This window comes from Periophthalmus magnuspinnatus, chromosome 17 (genome assembly GCF_009829125.3).
Source record: "Periophthalmus magnuspinnatus isolate fPerMag1 chromosome 17, fPerMag1.2.pri, whole genome shotgun sequence".
Taxonomy (NCBI): Eukaryota; Metazoa; Chordata; class Actinopteri; order Gobiiformes; family Gobiidae; genus Periophthalmus; species Periophthalmus magnuspinnatus.
In genome coordinates, this window is record NC_047142.1 from 23,588,371 (window position 1) to 23,604,392 (window position 16,022).

The window sequence follows — 16,022 nt, forward strand, 5'->3', positions numbered from 1 at the left end:
CTCTGGAGACTTTAGTGAATTGGCAAACATTTTGGATAGAAAACATGGAAGAGCCACATTCAGTTATTTTCTTATCCAGGAAATCAGTGCAGTTTACCAGACCTGACTGGTAAATTGCACTGGCAGGCTGAGTAATACAATACCTACAAGTCCACACCATAGTGTTATGGTCACAACCACAGGTGTGGTAGTAACTGATGTTTAATTTAAAACATTCAGCTTTTTCCATTCACATCCATCATTCAAAACAGTTAATACCATGAATTTCATGAAATTAACAAAATTTAAAAACACATCTGTGTGTAAAGTTGAGAAGATCATACAAACATTTCAATGAGCAAACCTTCATCTCTGACATGGTTTACAGTGATATCAGGTTAATATCAGCATTCTCTGACTTTGATATGGCCGTCAATAGTTATGAATACATTTAATGAAATTGCAGACCGACAACTACTGACCGAGAAAAACTAAAATGAAAAACTCTAACAGTTTAATTAGTTTACATGCATCAGCAACTGATATTTTATTGGACTCAGCTCTTGTAATATCTCGAGTGGAAATATGTGCTGCTTTGAGTACACATTTTTTTATCTCTCATTATTTAGGTAATCATGGTGAGTCGTCTGATCTTGATTATGTTGAATCTGAACCTCTGACAGATAGCAATTTCACTTATCAGTTCAATTCCTACCAGAATAATGGAAAACTGCCTTTTTTATTTTATTTTATTTTATTTTATTTTATTTTATTTTATTTTATTTTATTTTATTTTATTTTATTTTATTTTATTTTATTTTATTTTATTTTATTTTACATAAAGGGAAACTAAAAATGTAAATAATTTCAGGCCAAAATTCCCTTGTCTTGCAAAAGTTTTAGAAAAGTTAGTTGCAAATCAAGTTACAAATTATTTAAATAAACGCTGTATTTTGAATCATATCTATCAGGTTTCAGAAAAGTTCCAAAATGATCTTTCAAATAGAACCCAGGCAGTAGTACTCAATGGGTTAAAATAAAATAAAAAATAAATTAAAAAAATAAGAACTTTACGCAAAGGCCTCCCCAAGGTTCAGTTTTGGCCCCTTGCTTTTTACTATATTTTTTTAATTCCACTGGTTGCAATTTAAGAAAGAGCCTCATATGCAGATGATGCTGTTTTGTATGCAAGGTTCAGTTTTGGCCCCTTGCTTTTTACTATATTTTTTTAATTCCACTGGTTGCAATTTAAGAAAGAGCCTCATATGCAGATGATGCTGTTTTGTATGCAAGTGCCACCTCTGTTTATCAATCGATTTTAAAACTGCAGCAAGATTTTAAATAAATTTGTTTTTGTTTGTGTTTTTCTGTATTTGAACAGGGCGTTCATGTAAAAGAGTGTCTGATACGCTCACTGGGCTCTCCCTGTATAAATATAAGAAATAAGATAAATAAAAAATACTAAAATGGATAAGTTGGTTACCTTTTATATGCCTCCAACGATCGTTCCTTTATTTATCCTGAAATTCAAATGTGCTTGAAGCCTGAAACATTTGCTTTACTTTGTTATTACACTTTCAAATCACACACATACACAAAAAAAAAAGATTTTTCAGACTATGCCCTAGCTGCTCTCCACTGTGGCACTATGTTGCTTTTATGAAATTTCCCCTCCTTCCCTGGGTTACAGAAGTTTAAGGCTGTTAAATATTACATCACAGCCAGAATCAATGGTTCTTGCCTATATCTGAGGAAGAAAAGACCCATCTATTATAATAACCGTCTTCCCACCCGCATGTACATTATAATCTCTCCAGATCATGGCCTCACAGTGCAGCACCCGTCCCCTGTCTGTCACATGCACAACGCTAACACACTGAGCACAAATGGGGAGAAACCTCTCTATAGGCCCACTGCTGTGCTCGCCTTGTATTTTAAGCCAAGGCTAATCTCCAGTCTTAATTAAGTCTTGTCAGGATGTAATGGCCCTGTAGTGCGAGAAGGATCAGAGAGCGGACAGACGACAGAGATAAGTGGTCTAACGAGGTTCCAAGACAGTATTGCTGAGAATATAAAAGGAAAATAACTAAAAGAGTGCCCCCGTTAATATAGGCAACAATTCCAAATGTGATTAAAACGCTCACAGGTGCAAGCTGGGATGTGTCAGGAGGTCGCGGCGTAAGCAAGGCAAGATTTATAGATGCCAATAAGATAGCGGGCGCAAGGTCAGGAAATCCATTGCACATTAATCAAAGTCACACAGCTTTCAAGCTGAAAATGTAAAGACATTTCCGCTGTATAGTGTGTCAGATTCAAATTCACGCTACATGGATCTTGTATTTCACAACTTGAATAATGCAAAACTTGGAAAGACATTTAAATCAGTGCTTCAGATCGGTTTACAGCCTGACAACAAAAATCCAATTACTGTTCGTTCCAAGTTTATTATGCCGGCAGTCCTTGGCGACTGTGAGAAGTCCACACACCCTTTCCATCACTGTCAGGGACGGCCTTGACTTTTTACAGCTAAATTGTCTCATGCCACTCTTTTCCGATGTGATTGTGTTGAAATCCCTGTGTACTGAACAACAGCGAGACATGTTTTAATGCAAGTCATAAGTCAGGGAACCTCTCCACGCTAGGACATTGAAATTTGATGTCGACCGAGAGCTTTAGTCAGATTTAGAATAACCTCATTGCACTGATATGAGGATAAACCAAGGATACTGTTTTAGTTCTTTGTCCTTAGATCAACCTGTCACCTTGGCACCCAATTTTTTCATTCACTCAAATCAGGCTTCAGGAGTATAATTAAATATAGTCTGATGGATACATAGTATTTTTTTAATGTTTCAGACAATCACCATCCATTATTAATCCCAAAACATATCACCAATTGAAGTACCTATATACATATCTGAAATGAAAAAAACAAACAAACAAGGAAACATTAAAGGTGCACTATGGAATTTTTCATGGTGGAGGGTTTGTCTCCTGTTTGTCTATTTCCATGAAAACAAACAGGTGGTGCTACAAGATCAAGTTACAGGTTAGATCTGTGGAGATCTCTATGTTTTATGCAAAGGGTTATCAGTGTGATCCCTACGCCCTACTTTGTGTTTCGAGTCCAATTAAACGTGATCGTGCATCAGACTAGTTCTAGGAGCTCAGTGGTCACCTGTCCTTTACAAACAAAATCACATTTGTCTCACCAAATTAACAGAGTTTACAGTCGCTCAGTAACAGAAATCTGCAATCTTTCTCAATCCCTTCTGTGTGATATTTTTTTTCCAATTTTCTTCCTGGTAAGCAGCCATATTTGTTTTGATAGGGACAGTCCATGCATGAGATTCACCACTGACCAGACACATCTTTATAAAGTATTAAAGAAGTGTGTATTCTGTATCCCACGCAACAAAACCCACATAGTGCACATTTAAAATCAAACCCTCTTCTTTAATAAATGCATAGATCTACAGGATTATACCATCACATCAAACTATAGGAGCATCTTCCTGGAATGTCGGCGTGTTATATGGTTGTGGTTTCGTAATGAGGTTACAGAGATGCACAGCCAATGTTAGAGTTGATTTTGGTGGTCTGGAAGTACAGCGCAAGGTATTGGGTGCTTAATCAGGCCTGCTTTATTGCAGATGGGGAAGGTTAATTTAAAAGCTCTATCGGGACCTTGATTTATGTTTGCACTGATGGGCCATTTCAGTCACGACGACCTTCTCTGTCTCCAAAATGGCTGACCAGATCACAGGGTTGGTCCCATCTCGGGAGTTTTTATGTTCGCTGACCTGGATTTTTGAATAATCATATACACTTTGATATCCATGTTCCTGTAAATGTTTGTGTTATATAACTAAATGGTGACTGGGGTATTGGCTTGAGTTTTATTGCCACATTGAGTACTTTGTTTATGTGATTCTCTGTCATACAGTATATGGATGGATGAGAGTCATATTGTGTTGCCAGGAGCAGAGGAGATGTAGTTATGACCACAGAAGCATCTCAGCAAACATAACTGTGTTTGCACTAAACATCCAGCGGGCCGACTATTTAAAAGTTACAGTATAAAAAGCAGGCTGTTTGTATACTCAGGGATAAAATTCAGCCTTAAGAGTTCACACAAAAAAGTCCCACATTTAGATAAATAGAGAAAGATTCAATTAATCAATTAGGTGAAAAACTCCAAAAGAAAAACAACTGTGTAAATAAAAATATGAGCAGTATATCAATGCACAGAACCACACAGAGCTCTTGGGAAATACTGACCTCCACCAAGGCGTTTGTCCTCAATGTTCTGGTTGGACACTGTAGCCAAATGACCTCTGCATAGATAAACAGTTATAATAATGTTGTGCTTGGAAGCCAATATAACCTGCCTCATAAGTTTCACTAAAACAAAGATTATTAAAGTCTGTATTTAACAAAGAAAGCACGCCTATTAAACACCATCTTCCCACTTCCCTAAGACATTTGCGTGGCGCTGCAGATCAACATTTGATGACTCATATTTGAAAGGAGAGCGGATGTCTCTTTTACAAAGTGTTTTACCGTGTGGGCACTTTACTGAGTCAGATGTGTGAGCGCTTGCTGTGGCATTGAATGGGTCGTGGGCAGGGGGCGTGGCTCTGATGGGGGAGGGGCTGGAGCTATACGCCAGTGTTGCACCGGTTTCTTAAAATGCTTAGTGAGAAAAGATGGCAGGAGTGCTTGGAGTTGGCGTACAGCTGGCCTTGACAACAGGAAGTAGAGCGGAGGATTCCAACATGGCGCTAAGCAAACCAGCAGAATAGCAGTGAGAGACGCTACCTCCCAAAGCATAGAAACTCCTGTTTTCACTTTTATCGGGCTAGAAGTATTGGCTAAAAGTACTGGTAAGCTAACAGGAGAGGCCTCAGAGATAATATACGGTGACAGTACATTAACAAACTCAAGTGAATAATACGGCAACCAGCTAATAGCAAAAACTAGTGTTGAGCTAATTAGCAGTGCAGTAGCTTTTTTGTTGCGTCGGTGCGAAGCTATCGGACCCCGGCAGCGGTGGAGTTGGGAGATGATGAGGCCACAGTTGATGGCGATGCAGAACAGAGGGGCCACATAGTACACCAAGAAGGCAGGAACCAGGAAGAACAACCACTCATCTCGACCGACTGACCACGTGCAGCCGCCCTTGAAGTTGATGTAGGTGACTTTGGGCAGTGCCATGGTGATGGAGATCAGCCAAATGGCGACCACAGCACACAGTCTGCCAGAGAGAGGGAACACAATCAGGCTGCAGCAAAAAAGTACTGAGGCCATAGTTCTTTAGTTAAGCCCAGAAATACACAAGAAAGACATACAACATTACAAAGGAAAGGAGGTTTTTGTTCAGTCTAGCACCTTTAAACGGCTTGTCTTCATGGAGATGTCAGTGTTTTGCGTAGACTGTTTTACACTATGGTATTGAATGTATCTATCTCCACAGAGAGGCTACAGGTCAGATCTGTGGAGAGGCAAGCCAGTGTGCAATAAGAATGTATATTTTAAGGTGATAAAAAGGCAATACAGTAAAAACACCTGCAATGAATGAAATTAAATGAAATAAATGAAAGATAGAGAAGTTAAATGACTATGGAACATTCCAGACAAAGGAATGACATCTCCATGGAGACCAGCAGGTGGCAAACCCTTTACCGGAAAGGTTATATATTGCACTTTTAAATCTTGCAATCACATGACACACAATTGTACAAGCAAAATCAATTGTTATGTGTAATAGTATAACTAAAGATGAAGAACATGTAGCTTCAGACTCATAACTTACACTTGCACGAGGCTCGCAGGTGGAGAGGTCAGTGGTGCCACAATCCTGTAGCGCAGCACGGACAGCACAGCCAGACTGAAGATCTCCACTCCCACCGTCACTGAGGTCATGAAGCCCAGCAGCACACAGGTTCCGCCCCCTAGCTGCCAGTCCTGGAAGCTGGCACTGAGCAGCACACAGGGCAGGGTGAGCAGTGCGCCCAGGTCAGCCAGGCTCAGGTTCAGTAGCAAAACTGAACTGGGTTTGGCCCGACTGCGGGGGTTCCTCAACAGCACCAGCCACAGCAGCAGGTGCCCCCCCACACCCGCCAACAGGGACACCAGGCTCACACTGGGCAGGACCACGTGGAACGAGATGGTGGTGTTGGTGGAGACAACGTTGAAGAGAAGGTTCACAATGGCGGGCATGATGAAGCTTTAGCAAGAGAGAGAGAGAGAAGGAGAGAGAAAAAGAAATCAAGAGGGAGAGGGAGGGAGAGAGAGAGAGAGAGGGAGAGAGAGAGGGAAGGAGAGAGAGAGAAAGAGAGAGAGTGAATGAGACAGAGAGAGAAAGAAACGGAAAGAGAGAAAGAAAGAGAGAAAGAGAGAGAGTGAATGAGACAGAGAGAGAAAGAGAGAAAGAGAAGAGAGACAGACAGAGAGAGAAAGAGAGAGAGACAGACAGAGAGACAGAAAGAGAAAGCGAGAGAAAGGGGGAGAGAGAGAGAAAGAGACGGAGAAAAAAGATGAGAGAAAGAGACAGAGAGAGAAAGGGGGGGAGAGAGAGAGAGCGGGAAAGAAAGAGACAGAAAGAAAGATGGAGAGAGAGACAGAGAGCGAGAGAGAGAGAGAGAACAAGATTATGATAAGGTTCCTTTTGATTCAAATGTTTTTTCCTTGTTCTCCATTCTGGAAGCAGCACAAAGAGTCAGCTGGTTTGTCATCCTTCCTGGTGTATCTTCTTCTAAGTTTAAATATATGAGGCTTTCATCTTATTGGAAACAATCCTTCAGATTTATAATCATTTTGCATTTACATGGGATATAAGTGCAACATTTTATTTATCTCAGCTTTGGATTTGCACAGATACACTTATATACACTTATAGTTTAATTTCATTAAAGCTCCACCATGTAACATTTTAGCCAAAATATAAACTAAAATAAAACCTGACTCTTACTGGGCCTGGAGGAGGGACAGGTCTTGTTACTTGTTACACAATATGGCATAAAACTCTCTCTCAAAAATCTCCATGAATAATATTTTGACGTATTGTTTTAACCCATCATAATATGTGTCGTATTATTTAGTAATATTGAACATCACAAACAAACATGACTGATATAAGATTTCATATGCGATATAAACAACTGCAAATTTAGAGTCTGAAAAGTAAATGAAACCGAGAGAAATGGTGTGGAATGACTGTGAATAGACACATACTCATTTTAATAATCAACTCTCTTCCATGTTTTATTCATGCTGATAATAGTTGGCAGGCTGAGATTGTGAGCTCATTGCAGTGACTGACAGACCTGATGATTCAGTGGGGTTGGCCTCCCTCCCCTTAGCTCTCCAGAGACCAGGTAACAAACACACTAGCTTCTTCACAAACACAGAAAATACACTGAATCCTCAATGTATACTATTTTTATTTTTTTTTTGTTTCTTGGGCATAAATATACAACAAAAATGAAAAAGGTGATTAAAGGTTTATTAAAGGTGCACTATGTAACATTTCTGGTGGATGGTCAGCTGCCTGCATGTCTCCATGGAGATGCAACTGCTTTGCCTGCAATGTTCCACATTATGAGATTAAACTAATCATTTTTTTTTTTTTTTTTCAATTACAAGCGTTCTCCTTGCTTACCAGTCCATACATTTGACTTGTAACTTGATCTGATGGTGCCATCTGTGTGTCTCCATGGAGATAGATCAGTTTAGTGACAAACAATGGAACATTCCAGGCATAAATAAATGATTTCTGCAGAGACAAATAGGTTGCAGACCCTCCACCAGAAAAGTTACATAGTGCACCTTTAAGCAGTGAATTTAAGTGATTCTTATGTGAAACTGTAATGACGAGGCCTAAGCACTGACACTGAGTTGATGTATTTGAACGACTGATTGAGTGTCTTAAAAATGTCAAAAATCCCAAAGCATCATTAAAAGTCACTGAGCATAAAATCTTTCTACATCACAATGGTAAAAAATACAAATTTAAAAAAGTAATTTCCAGGATGAACACAATTTAAAACATCAGTTGAATAAGAAAACACAATTCTCTACACAAGGTTTACTCCATTAGGCAGAAACAAATGCCAGTCTCAAACAGAAAATGTGTATTGCATATTTCCTAGCTAGCCAAAAAACTCCCAACCTCAGCTTACAGTTGATGCTAGCATTTTAACTTATTTTTATTGCCATAAGGTTAATTTACCTTCATAATCAGCTATCTGTTTAACTGTGAAATTTAAGTTGGCATCACTTGGTATTTACAGCAGTCTTTTCCATTTATGAAGGTAGTCAGGTATGGTTGACTTTTGAACAGTGTATTAGTGATGATGAGTGAACTGGCTTTGACTTCACACTGATCATTCTCATCCTGAGGTTCTATTATAGCCTCTTATTAGTGGAGGCATTGCCAAATACAAATGTGATGGTGGATGCATCATTACTCACTGTGTTAGAGATGAGATCAAAGCCAGATATTGTGTGAGGGACAGATGGATGAACAAATGAACAAACATTTAATCATTCATTCATCCATCTGTGCCAGTGCCTCTGTCCTGGGCCAAGTCCCATTCAAGCCTGTGGGTGATTCTCGTCACATTAAAGGTCACTGGAGCTTTGAGTCATTTCTTGAAAAAATCTGTTCTGAGCATTGACATGTTTTTTGTTCTGTCAGTGACAAAAGATTTAAGCACCAACACAATAAATCTGATTTTAAGCCTTCCTTTACTATTTGTGCACTTTATTTTGAGGTGTGGAAGGCTTTCATTTACCCTTCTATATTATTTGATATTACATTTAATCTGAGTGTCTGGAATTTGTATATCATGGCACGACAGATTTCACTGTAAAATAAATCTACCCACAGGTGCAAATAACTTGAACCATGACAAAATGATGATTGTTGATCTCTGTGACTTCCAGGCTGAACCAAGGCCAGAGCTGGTTACCAAAATATCATCTTGGTGACAAAAAAATGCATTGAAGCAGGTAAGTCTGATATTTGCGAAAGGAGAAAGGCAGAGATGATAATGCCAGCAGACTGCTCACTGTAGATTATGGTCCAACACAGCCTGCGGTCTGTCTGTGCTAAATCCCAGGGCTCTGATTGTCTTCCTTCCATTCTGATTCACCATGAAGTAAATACATTGTGCTTCAATTTAGACACTGAAAGTGGAGCCAAACAAATCACTTCAGAACATAAAACTGTCACAACCCCAAGACAAAATCATAACAAACTTTCATCACTAAATTGCCCAAACAATCTAAATGGAATTACTTTAAATCTCCAACAATGCACGTCAACAGTAAAACAAATGTGCTTATCTGTGACATTTGAAGTTCACTTTTTCACCTTTTCATAGACATCATAACAATAAATAAGCCATCTTTAAGCTTTTCGACATTTTAGCCGATATTTCTATTCTCTTAGAACTATCCATCAGCTCCGTCAGTACATTTTGGTATATTATTTTATACAGCACTAACTTCAAGTACTTTGTGATGATCTGAAAAACATTCAACCTCAATGCCTTTAGAGCTTACTTTATATTGCATTAGATCAATAAAATGTTTCTTTAAAGTTTGAACTTTTGTACCATCAGCTGAACAAAGCCTGCCCCATGAATATTTTGTGTTTCCATTTGACCCGGGTGCAGCAGAGCAGACAGTGGAAGCTCAAAGCAAACATGGAAAATACTGAGAACTGGAGAAGGCTGTGAAATGCATGAGTTGTGACTTACTGTGAACGCAGTGTGCTCCTGGGAACAGCTCCGAACTCTGTCAGCTGATGCAGAGAGTGAAGAGAGAGGACTGAAGCCACACACCTGTGCACCCATCTCTGGATGGTTACATGCCTTTTACACCATAAAGATACAGAGTGCAAAACGAAGAGGAACAGTACAGAAGCAGTAAAACATACAGAACCACCTAAATGTTTAAGGTAACAGGAAGCATTGAATCTAGAATGTATTGTTTCTGTATAATTTAATAAACCAGACTATTTAATTTAATTTCAGTTCAGTTTGATTTATATAGCACATTTAAAAACAACTTCAACTGCCCAAAGTGCTTCACATAAAAGAAGGATATAATGTCAGCACAAATTAAATACTAACATTTAAGTTATAATTTTGTGTTTGCATAATGATTAATAGATAACAAATGAAGTATTTTTAGGCACCGCTATGAAAAACCATGTATCATTACCAAAAAAAAGGAAAAAAAAGTTTTTATAGAGCTTGTGTTATGACGTCTAAATTATAATTGTTAGTCATATTTCTGTTCATACAACTACCTTTGAGCGTTTCTACAAATTAATGTTTACCATATTTGGAGGAAAATAAGTCGTTTTATGATTAGGTTAATGTTGGTTTTCATACCAGGCTTGTGTTTCATTACCAGTGCAGTCTTCTATGGCTTATTAAACATTGCAGAATGCTATAGGCACTGTCTGGAGGGGGTGTAATCAGTCTATCATTACAGAGTATTCAGCTTTAGACTGAAGAGGAGACTGGACCCTCGCTTGGATCAATATCCCTCCTGTGGGTGGGCAATATGTGAGTCAGTCTGCAGTCCTAATTCAGGTAGTTGCATTGTCGTGTCAGAGAGATATCCATAGTTGCTGAAAAGGTCAAATTACTTTTTTTTCACTTGGCAAAAAAGTATGGATTATAAATAAAGGCATGAGAAATGACGTCAAAAGATTACATTGACATATTCAAGTATTTATATGCATTTAAAGAGATGTGATATTTTGTTTTAAACTATTAATGACGGCCCTAATTATTCTGATACACAAGAATAAAACAGTACCATCACCATGAAACTTCAGAACCTTAGCTCTCTCAGGTTTCATATAATAATCATAATCATTTTATTTATAAAGCATATGTCATATTATAAACATAAAATCAATGTGCTAGTGAAAATAAAATAAAAACAAAAAACTGATTCATGAGAGGAAGAAAATCATGAAATTTTAAATATGTAAAAAGCAGGTTAAAGCAGAATTAAAAACAACCAAAACCTTGTGAGAATAAAAAGGTTTTACGTCTGGTTTTAAACTCAGAAACAGATTCAGCGATTTTATGGTAGTGGAAGAGTTCCAGAGAAATGGGCCATAACGTGAAGACACCCTCGCCAAATCGGGACTGTGTTCATGGGACTGTTAAAAGTTCCTGATTGGATGAATGGAGAGGTCTGTGCAGAGTGTATTCTAAACACGTGTCAGAGATGTAGGAAGGAGCCAAACCATGTAGAGATTTAAAGACCAATAATAAAAATGTCGGTGAAGTGAAGATAAAATGAGTGTAATGTGCTCAAACTGTTAAGTGCATCGCAACAGTCTAATCGACAAGTTTCTCAGCATCAGAGTTGGATAGGAGATTTCTGATCTTAGGAATATTATGTAAATGGATACAAGTAATTTTACCAATATGGAAAGGTAAGGAGTCAATTCTGAGATTAATACTTAGTACATTTGAACCGATAACTAAAATATCTGTCTTATTGTTATTCAGTTGGAGAATATTTTGGGTCATCCAGGTTTTAAACGTGGAGATACAGCTTAAAAGATCATTCAGAGGGTTAAAATTGGAGGGTGAGAAAGAGATATACTGTATAATTGAGTATCACCAGCATACAAGTGCTAAGAAATGTTCAAATCTTTTAAAATTGACACCAAAGCCAGCAAATAAATATTAAAAAGAAGAGGCCCAAAAATTGGCCCTTGTGGACCTCCAAAGGGAATGCCAATGGAATCAGAATTAAACTCACCAATCACCAGTCCAGAGCCTTCCCTTTCACAATAGAGCTTTTAAACTATTTTAATGAAGGTAGGTGATGTTTTGTAAAGCCAGCTGATTGTTAGAATTGATATATTATAGCAGTTGCTGATACACAGATATATCAACAACCACTATATGCTGCAGATATGCTAACAACCAAAGGTGCAAGTCTTGTCTCTGCAGCCTGGACTGAATACCTCTTGTTGAGTGCGTCCTCAGTATTACTTGTAAATCAGTGCAGTTACAGGAGACGCCCAGTGACTTAGAGCCAAACAGAGCCGTCCGTCTTCATTCCCCCTGGCTCAATTATCCAGCCTTGTCTCTTCTGTTGTTTGTTGTCTGAAAAACTCACCTCACTTCCATTAAATCTATCTGTGCCTGTACTGCCCTGCTCTGACCCGGACTGCATCGTTAGACTCATACATTACACTCCCGCATATACAAACAACCACACACATTTATATTCATAAAGCAAAGTGGATGTTTTGATTTTTATGGGAAATAATGTGCTAGGGCTGTGGTTCTACTACTCCATAACTCTATAGGCAAATACTTATCTTCATTATATAACTGTCCATTATTTTATTTGTGTTTAATAATGACGTCCACAAATCTCCAAACTTTGAAACAATCGCAGATGCTTTTGTGCCTGGTAATGACTTTTTTATTTTGTAATGTCTTGTGTTCTATATTTTAATTAAAAGTTCAAAACTTGTTATGAAGTTGTAAAATGCTACAGTCTCAACAATCCAAATGAGATGTTTGGATGCAATATCTGATGCATAAACTATTGGATTTTGTTTGTTTACATTTTAGGTAACATCCCACATTTCTGAATCCAGACTGTTTGTCTAACCCTGAAAGAACACCAGAGAGACAGTTTAAACAGTAAAATGAATGGCAATCTGCCTCCTCAGTTCATGGGGACGCTGAAGTGAATGCTTTAAAGGGCTGAAATACTGCAGCAGATGTCTGAGTGGAGAGGAGTTCAGGATAGAGCCAGAGGAATGTGGAGAGGCTGTGCCACTCCACTGCACCATGCTCATTCTTTTTATAGAGGAACAAAGGCGATGAGCTGCTCTATGACACCGCGATAGAAGCTGTAAACTTTATTGGTTTGCTGCAGCAGTTTCAGTATAATTAGGCACAACCCAGCAGAAGCAGAAAAATGGCCCATAGATGATTTGAGGAAAAAGAAAAATATAAAGAATGGTGGCCTCATTAGACTCGCATCAGTTCATTGGAAAAAAAGACATCAAAATTGGACATTGGTTTTGTTTCTATATTAGCCTCATCAGCATTTGACCCATCTTTTTGGACCCCTGTAGACCCGGGCCTGATCACAAGTAGCTGGAAGATTACCCTATTGGTTAGTGGTCTTTATTACATACTTTGGCTCTCCAATTTTCCAAAGACATTGGAGGAAGCAACATGGCCACTAGATGAACTCCATCTAAAGGCCAGTAATGGATATGGTGATTCCCACAACCCGATTATTGGAGTGATACAATCAATATTAATGGAGGCTAAAAGTTTACTTGACAAATAAAGACAGATAAAAAGAAAGAATTGTAGTAAGAAACTGTCAACCACTCTCAAATTATATGGTCAGTTCCAGTGTAATTTGACTATTCAAACCCATTCAGTGACTCATCCACTGTTTCTATCCACAGTCAAAATCCCATTCCACCACCAATAACTTTTCTCACACTGTAATTTCACCAGAAACGCCAAGTCAAACACAAACTGTAGCAGTGCAAACACAACAGAGGAAATAAAAAGAAGGTCCCCATGTCTAGAGCAGCGTTTGTCACGAGTTTTCACTACAACAAACCATATATTCAAATTGGAAGAAGGCAGACGAATGCCCACTTGATATGCAGATGAGAGGGATGACTTATTCATAGATTCCAACTCACACAAGACTTTAGCAGTGGCCATTACGCGTGTCGTGACCACCTTATGTGCACAGCTTTTGTCTCTCAGTAGGTGTGCACATGCGCTCCGACTCATAAAAACTCATTACACATGGCACCAGTGTTGACACAGAGAGTCAAGTGGTTTATGTCTGACCCATCTGCTCGTGCCACACACGTGCCACACACAAACAAACAAAAGACAGAACTCGTGCGTAAAAGGACCGACTCATTCCACTGCGGATCCACCCAAACTGGAGTTAATACTGATAATAAATGTGTTCATAAAGCCATTAGACACAAAGATTTATTATTTAAATTTGCTGTAGCCTATTGCAATGGCAGTTTGGGGTTTGCTTATCCATGAGAAGAGCATATGGTGAGTGGAACACATGGGGTTTAGCAGGGATTATCTGGTAACCTAATGAACGTGAACTGTCCTGTTGGTGCAGGGATCAGGTGACTTGTGGAGAGAATTAAAAACCTGTCTTTGTGGGAGGACAAACAGCGTATTGGTGTGGGGAAAATTAATTACCGTCGCCATTGTTATAGGCTTATACGTGATCAGCCTGCGTTTATACATAAATAGACTCAATTTAGAAGACAGGTGTTGTCTGGCGTTAAGTGAACATATGTATCCTGTCACTTAGGAACTCTCTGTCTCACTGGTTAAGGAGGAATCTTCTCCAGGCCAATGTTAAATTCATCTCATCTGCTTCTAGTCTACGTGACAACAGCTGTATCTCCATGCATATTCTGCTGTCATTAACGCTGTGAACAGAGCCCTGCGAGGGTCTATGATTATGGTAATAACGGGGCTTGATGACTTGGTGAACACAAGTGACAGGAAACACCAAGAGATGCTCAGGAGGAGACTTGACTTCTGTGTATCTGCTGCCATCTGCTGGTCACTTAAAGCATTACACTATACACAGATTAGATTAAATGTACTGAAGACAGATTTTTAATTTGGTGAATTTGGTTGGTTTATGAGAGGTGGATTTCTTATTTATCTGGCAAATCAGAACCACACACTTTGACAAAACAACGTAGGTCACTTCTTGACACTGTCTTTATGAAGCTCTTGATTATTAAATATGCATTAAACCTTTATCACAGCATGATTAATACGCAGTTGCACAACAAAGCAACATAATACATAATTTAAATTCAACTTTATTCAGATTCAGAGCATTTTAGAAAATATACTCATTTTCAAGCCTGTAAAATCTAAAACTATATTTCATCCACGTAGTGACTTAAATATTCTTGAAGAGATTAATTCTACACATTTTCCGTCATCTGCATACATACACCAACAGCATACATTACAAACACACATATTAAAGTATATCTTTTTTGAAATAAAAACATGATTGTTACCATAGAGGTTAGTGCAGGTTTAGTATATACAGTTCATTAGAATACACATCGAAACTCACATAGTCACAGATTGTCAGTAAAAGACAGATGTCGGATTTGAAAACAGTTGACAGGGAATGTGCACAGATAATAAACAGTTTGTGAAGAGCGTTAAAACTGTGATGTGCAATTTATCATAGACACAGGTTCCAACTTACTATCCATGGGTTTCAGAATCATACATGACTGCTGCCACGGTAATTAACAACTTAAAACAAAATATTCTATCTGTTAAATGGTGAAAAGACCTCAAAATGTCACATATATTAGACATCTGAAACCCATGAATAGACCTGAGAAATCAGTGCAAGTGCAACCAACATAAGAAATATCAGAAAGTTATGTTAAGGTCACATGCATTTCAAAACAACTAGTGTCTACGTGGTTCTAAAAAAAAAAAGTCCACAGAGCCTAAAAGCTGGTCTCCCTCCAGTCTTCTCTGTTCAGCTCAAACTTTCCTCCCGTGGACTCACACCGTCATAAAGCATCACTGTGTTGGGGACTTTCATAAGCTGCACAAGAAACAAAAGCCCACACAGTAAGTATAGTAGCACAGGAGAAGAATCCGTTTTGAGCTGCTCACAGAAACCATATGTTCTAAGTAAACCTAAAGATAATTTTAAAAAAAATCAAAACTTTAATAAGTGGGTTAGTCATCAATAAATCTGATCAATACACAATTGGCTAAATAGCAATATATTCCATGGGTTTCAGAGGTTTATTCTTTGCACAAGAGCTTTTGGTGCTATTGATGGCAAAGGCATTTTTTTAAGATATATAGGTTAGGGTTAAGGTAAGGATTAGGGTTATGTTTAGGAACAGGTATTGGTTAAAGTTTGGGACAAATATTATATCTTTTGAATGGTGAAAAGCTGAAATCCCTGAATTCACA

The 16,022-nt window shown here is 38.3% G+C and overlaps 2 protein-coding genes across 2 annotated transcripts in view; both read right to left on the reverse strand.

Moving 5' to 3' along the window:
• Positions 1–4,554: 4,554 nt before the first annotated feature.
• Positions 4,555–9,782, reverse strand: si:ch211-119o8.4 (somatostatin receptor type 4). The gene is made up of 3 exons (XM_055228253.1): positions 9,747–9,782; positions 5,795–6,208; positions 4,555–5,236 (listed from the first exon to the last, which is right to left on the reverse strand). Exons 2-3 carry the CDS (start codon positions 6,199–6,201, stop codon positions 4,555–4,557), a joined length of 1,089 nt encoding a protein of 362 aa, XP_055084228.1. The 5' UTR covers positions 6,202–6,208; positions 9,747–9,782.
• Positions 9,783–14,933: 5,151 nt separating this feature from the next.
• Positions 14,934–16,022, reverse strand: part of carmil3 (capping protein regulator and myosin 1 linker 3) — a 63,449-nt gene continuing 62,360 nt past the window's right edge. The window contains exon 40 of the mRNA XM_055228598.1: positions 14,934–15,642. Coding sequence (XP_055084573.1) covers positions 15,608–15,642 — 35 coding nt within the window. The 3' untranslated portion in view covers positions 14,934–15,607. The remainder of the gene's footprint in view (positions 15,643–16,022) is intronic.

What these genes read in the sequence shown, in the direction of transcription:
- si:ch211-119o8.4 (XM_055228253.1), bottom strand. Translation starts at nt 6,201, where the DNA reads ATGCCCGCCATTGTGAACCTTCTCTTCAACGTTGTCTCCACCAACACC. An exon ending in CCTGCGAGCCTCGTGCAAGT is followed by an intron (nt 5,237 to 5,794) that starts GTAAGTTATGAG and finishes TCTCTCTGGCAG; the next exon opens with ACTGTGTGCTGTGGTCGCCA.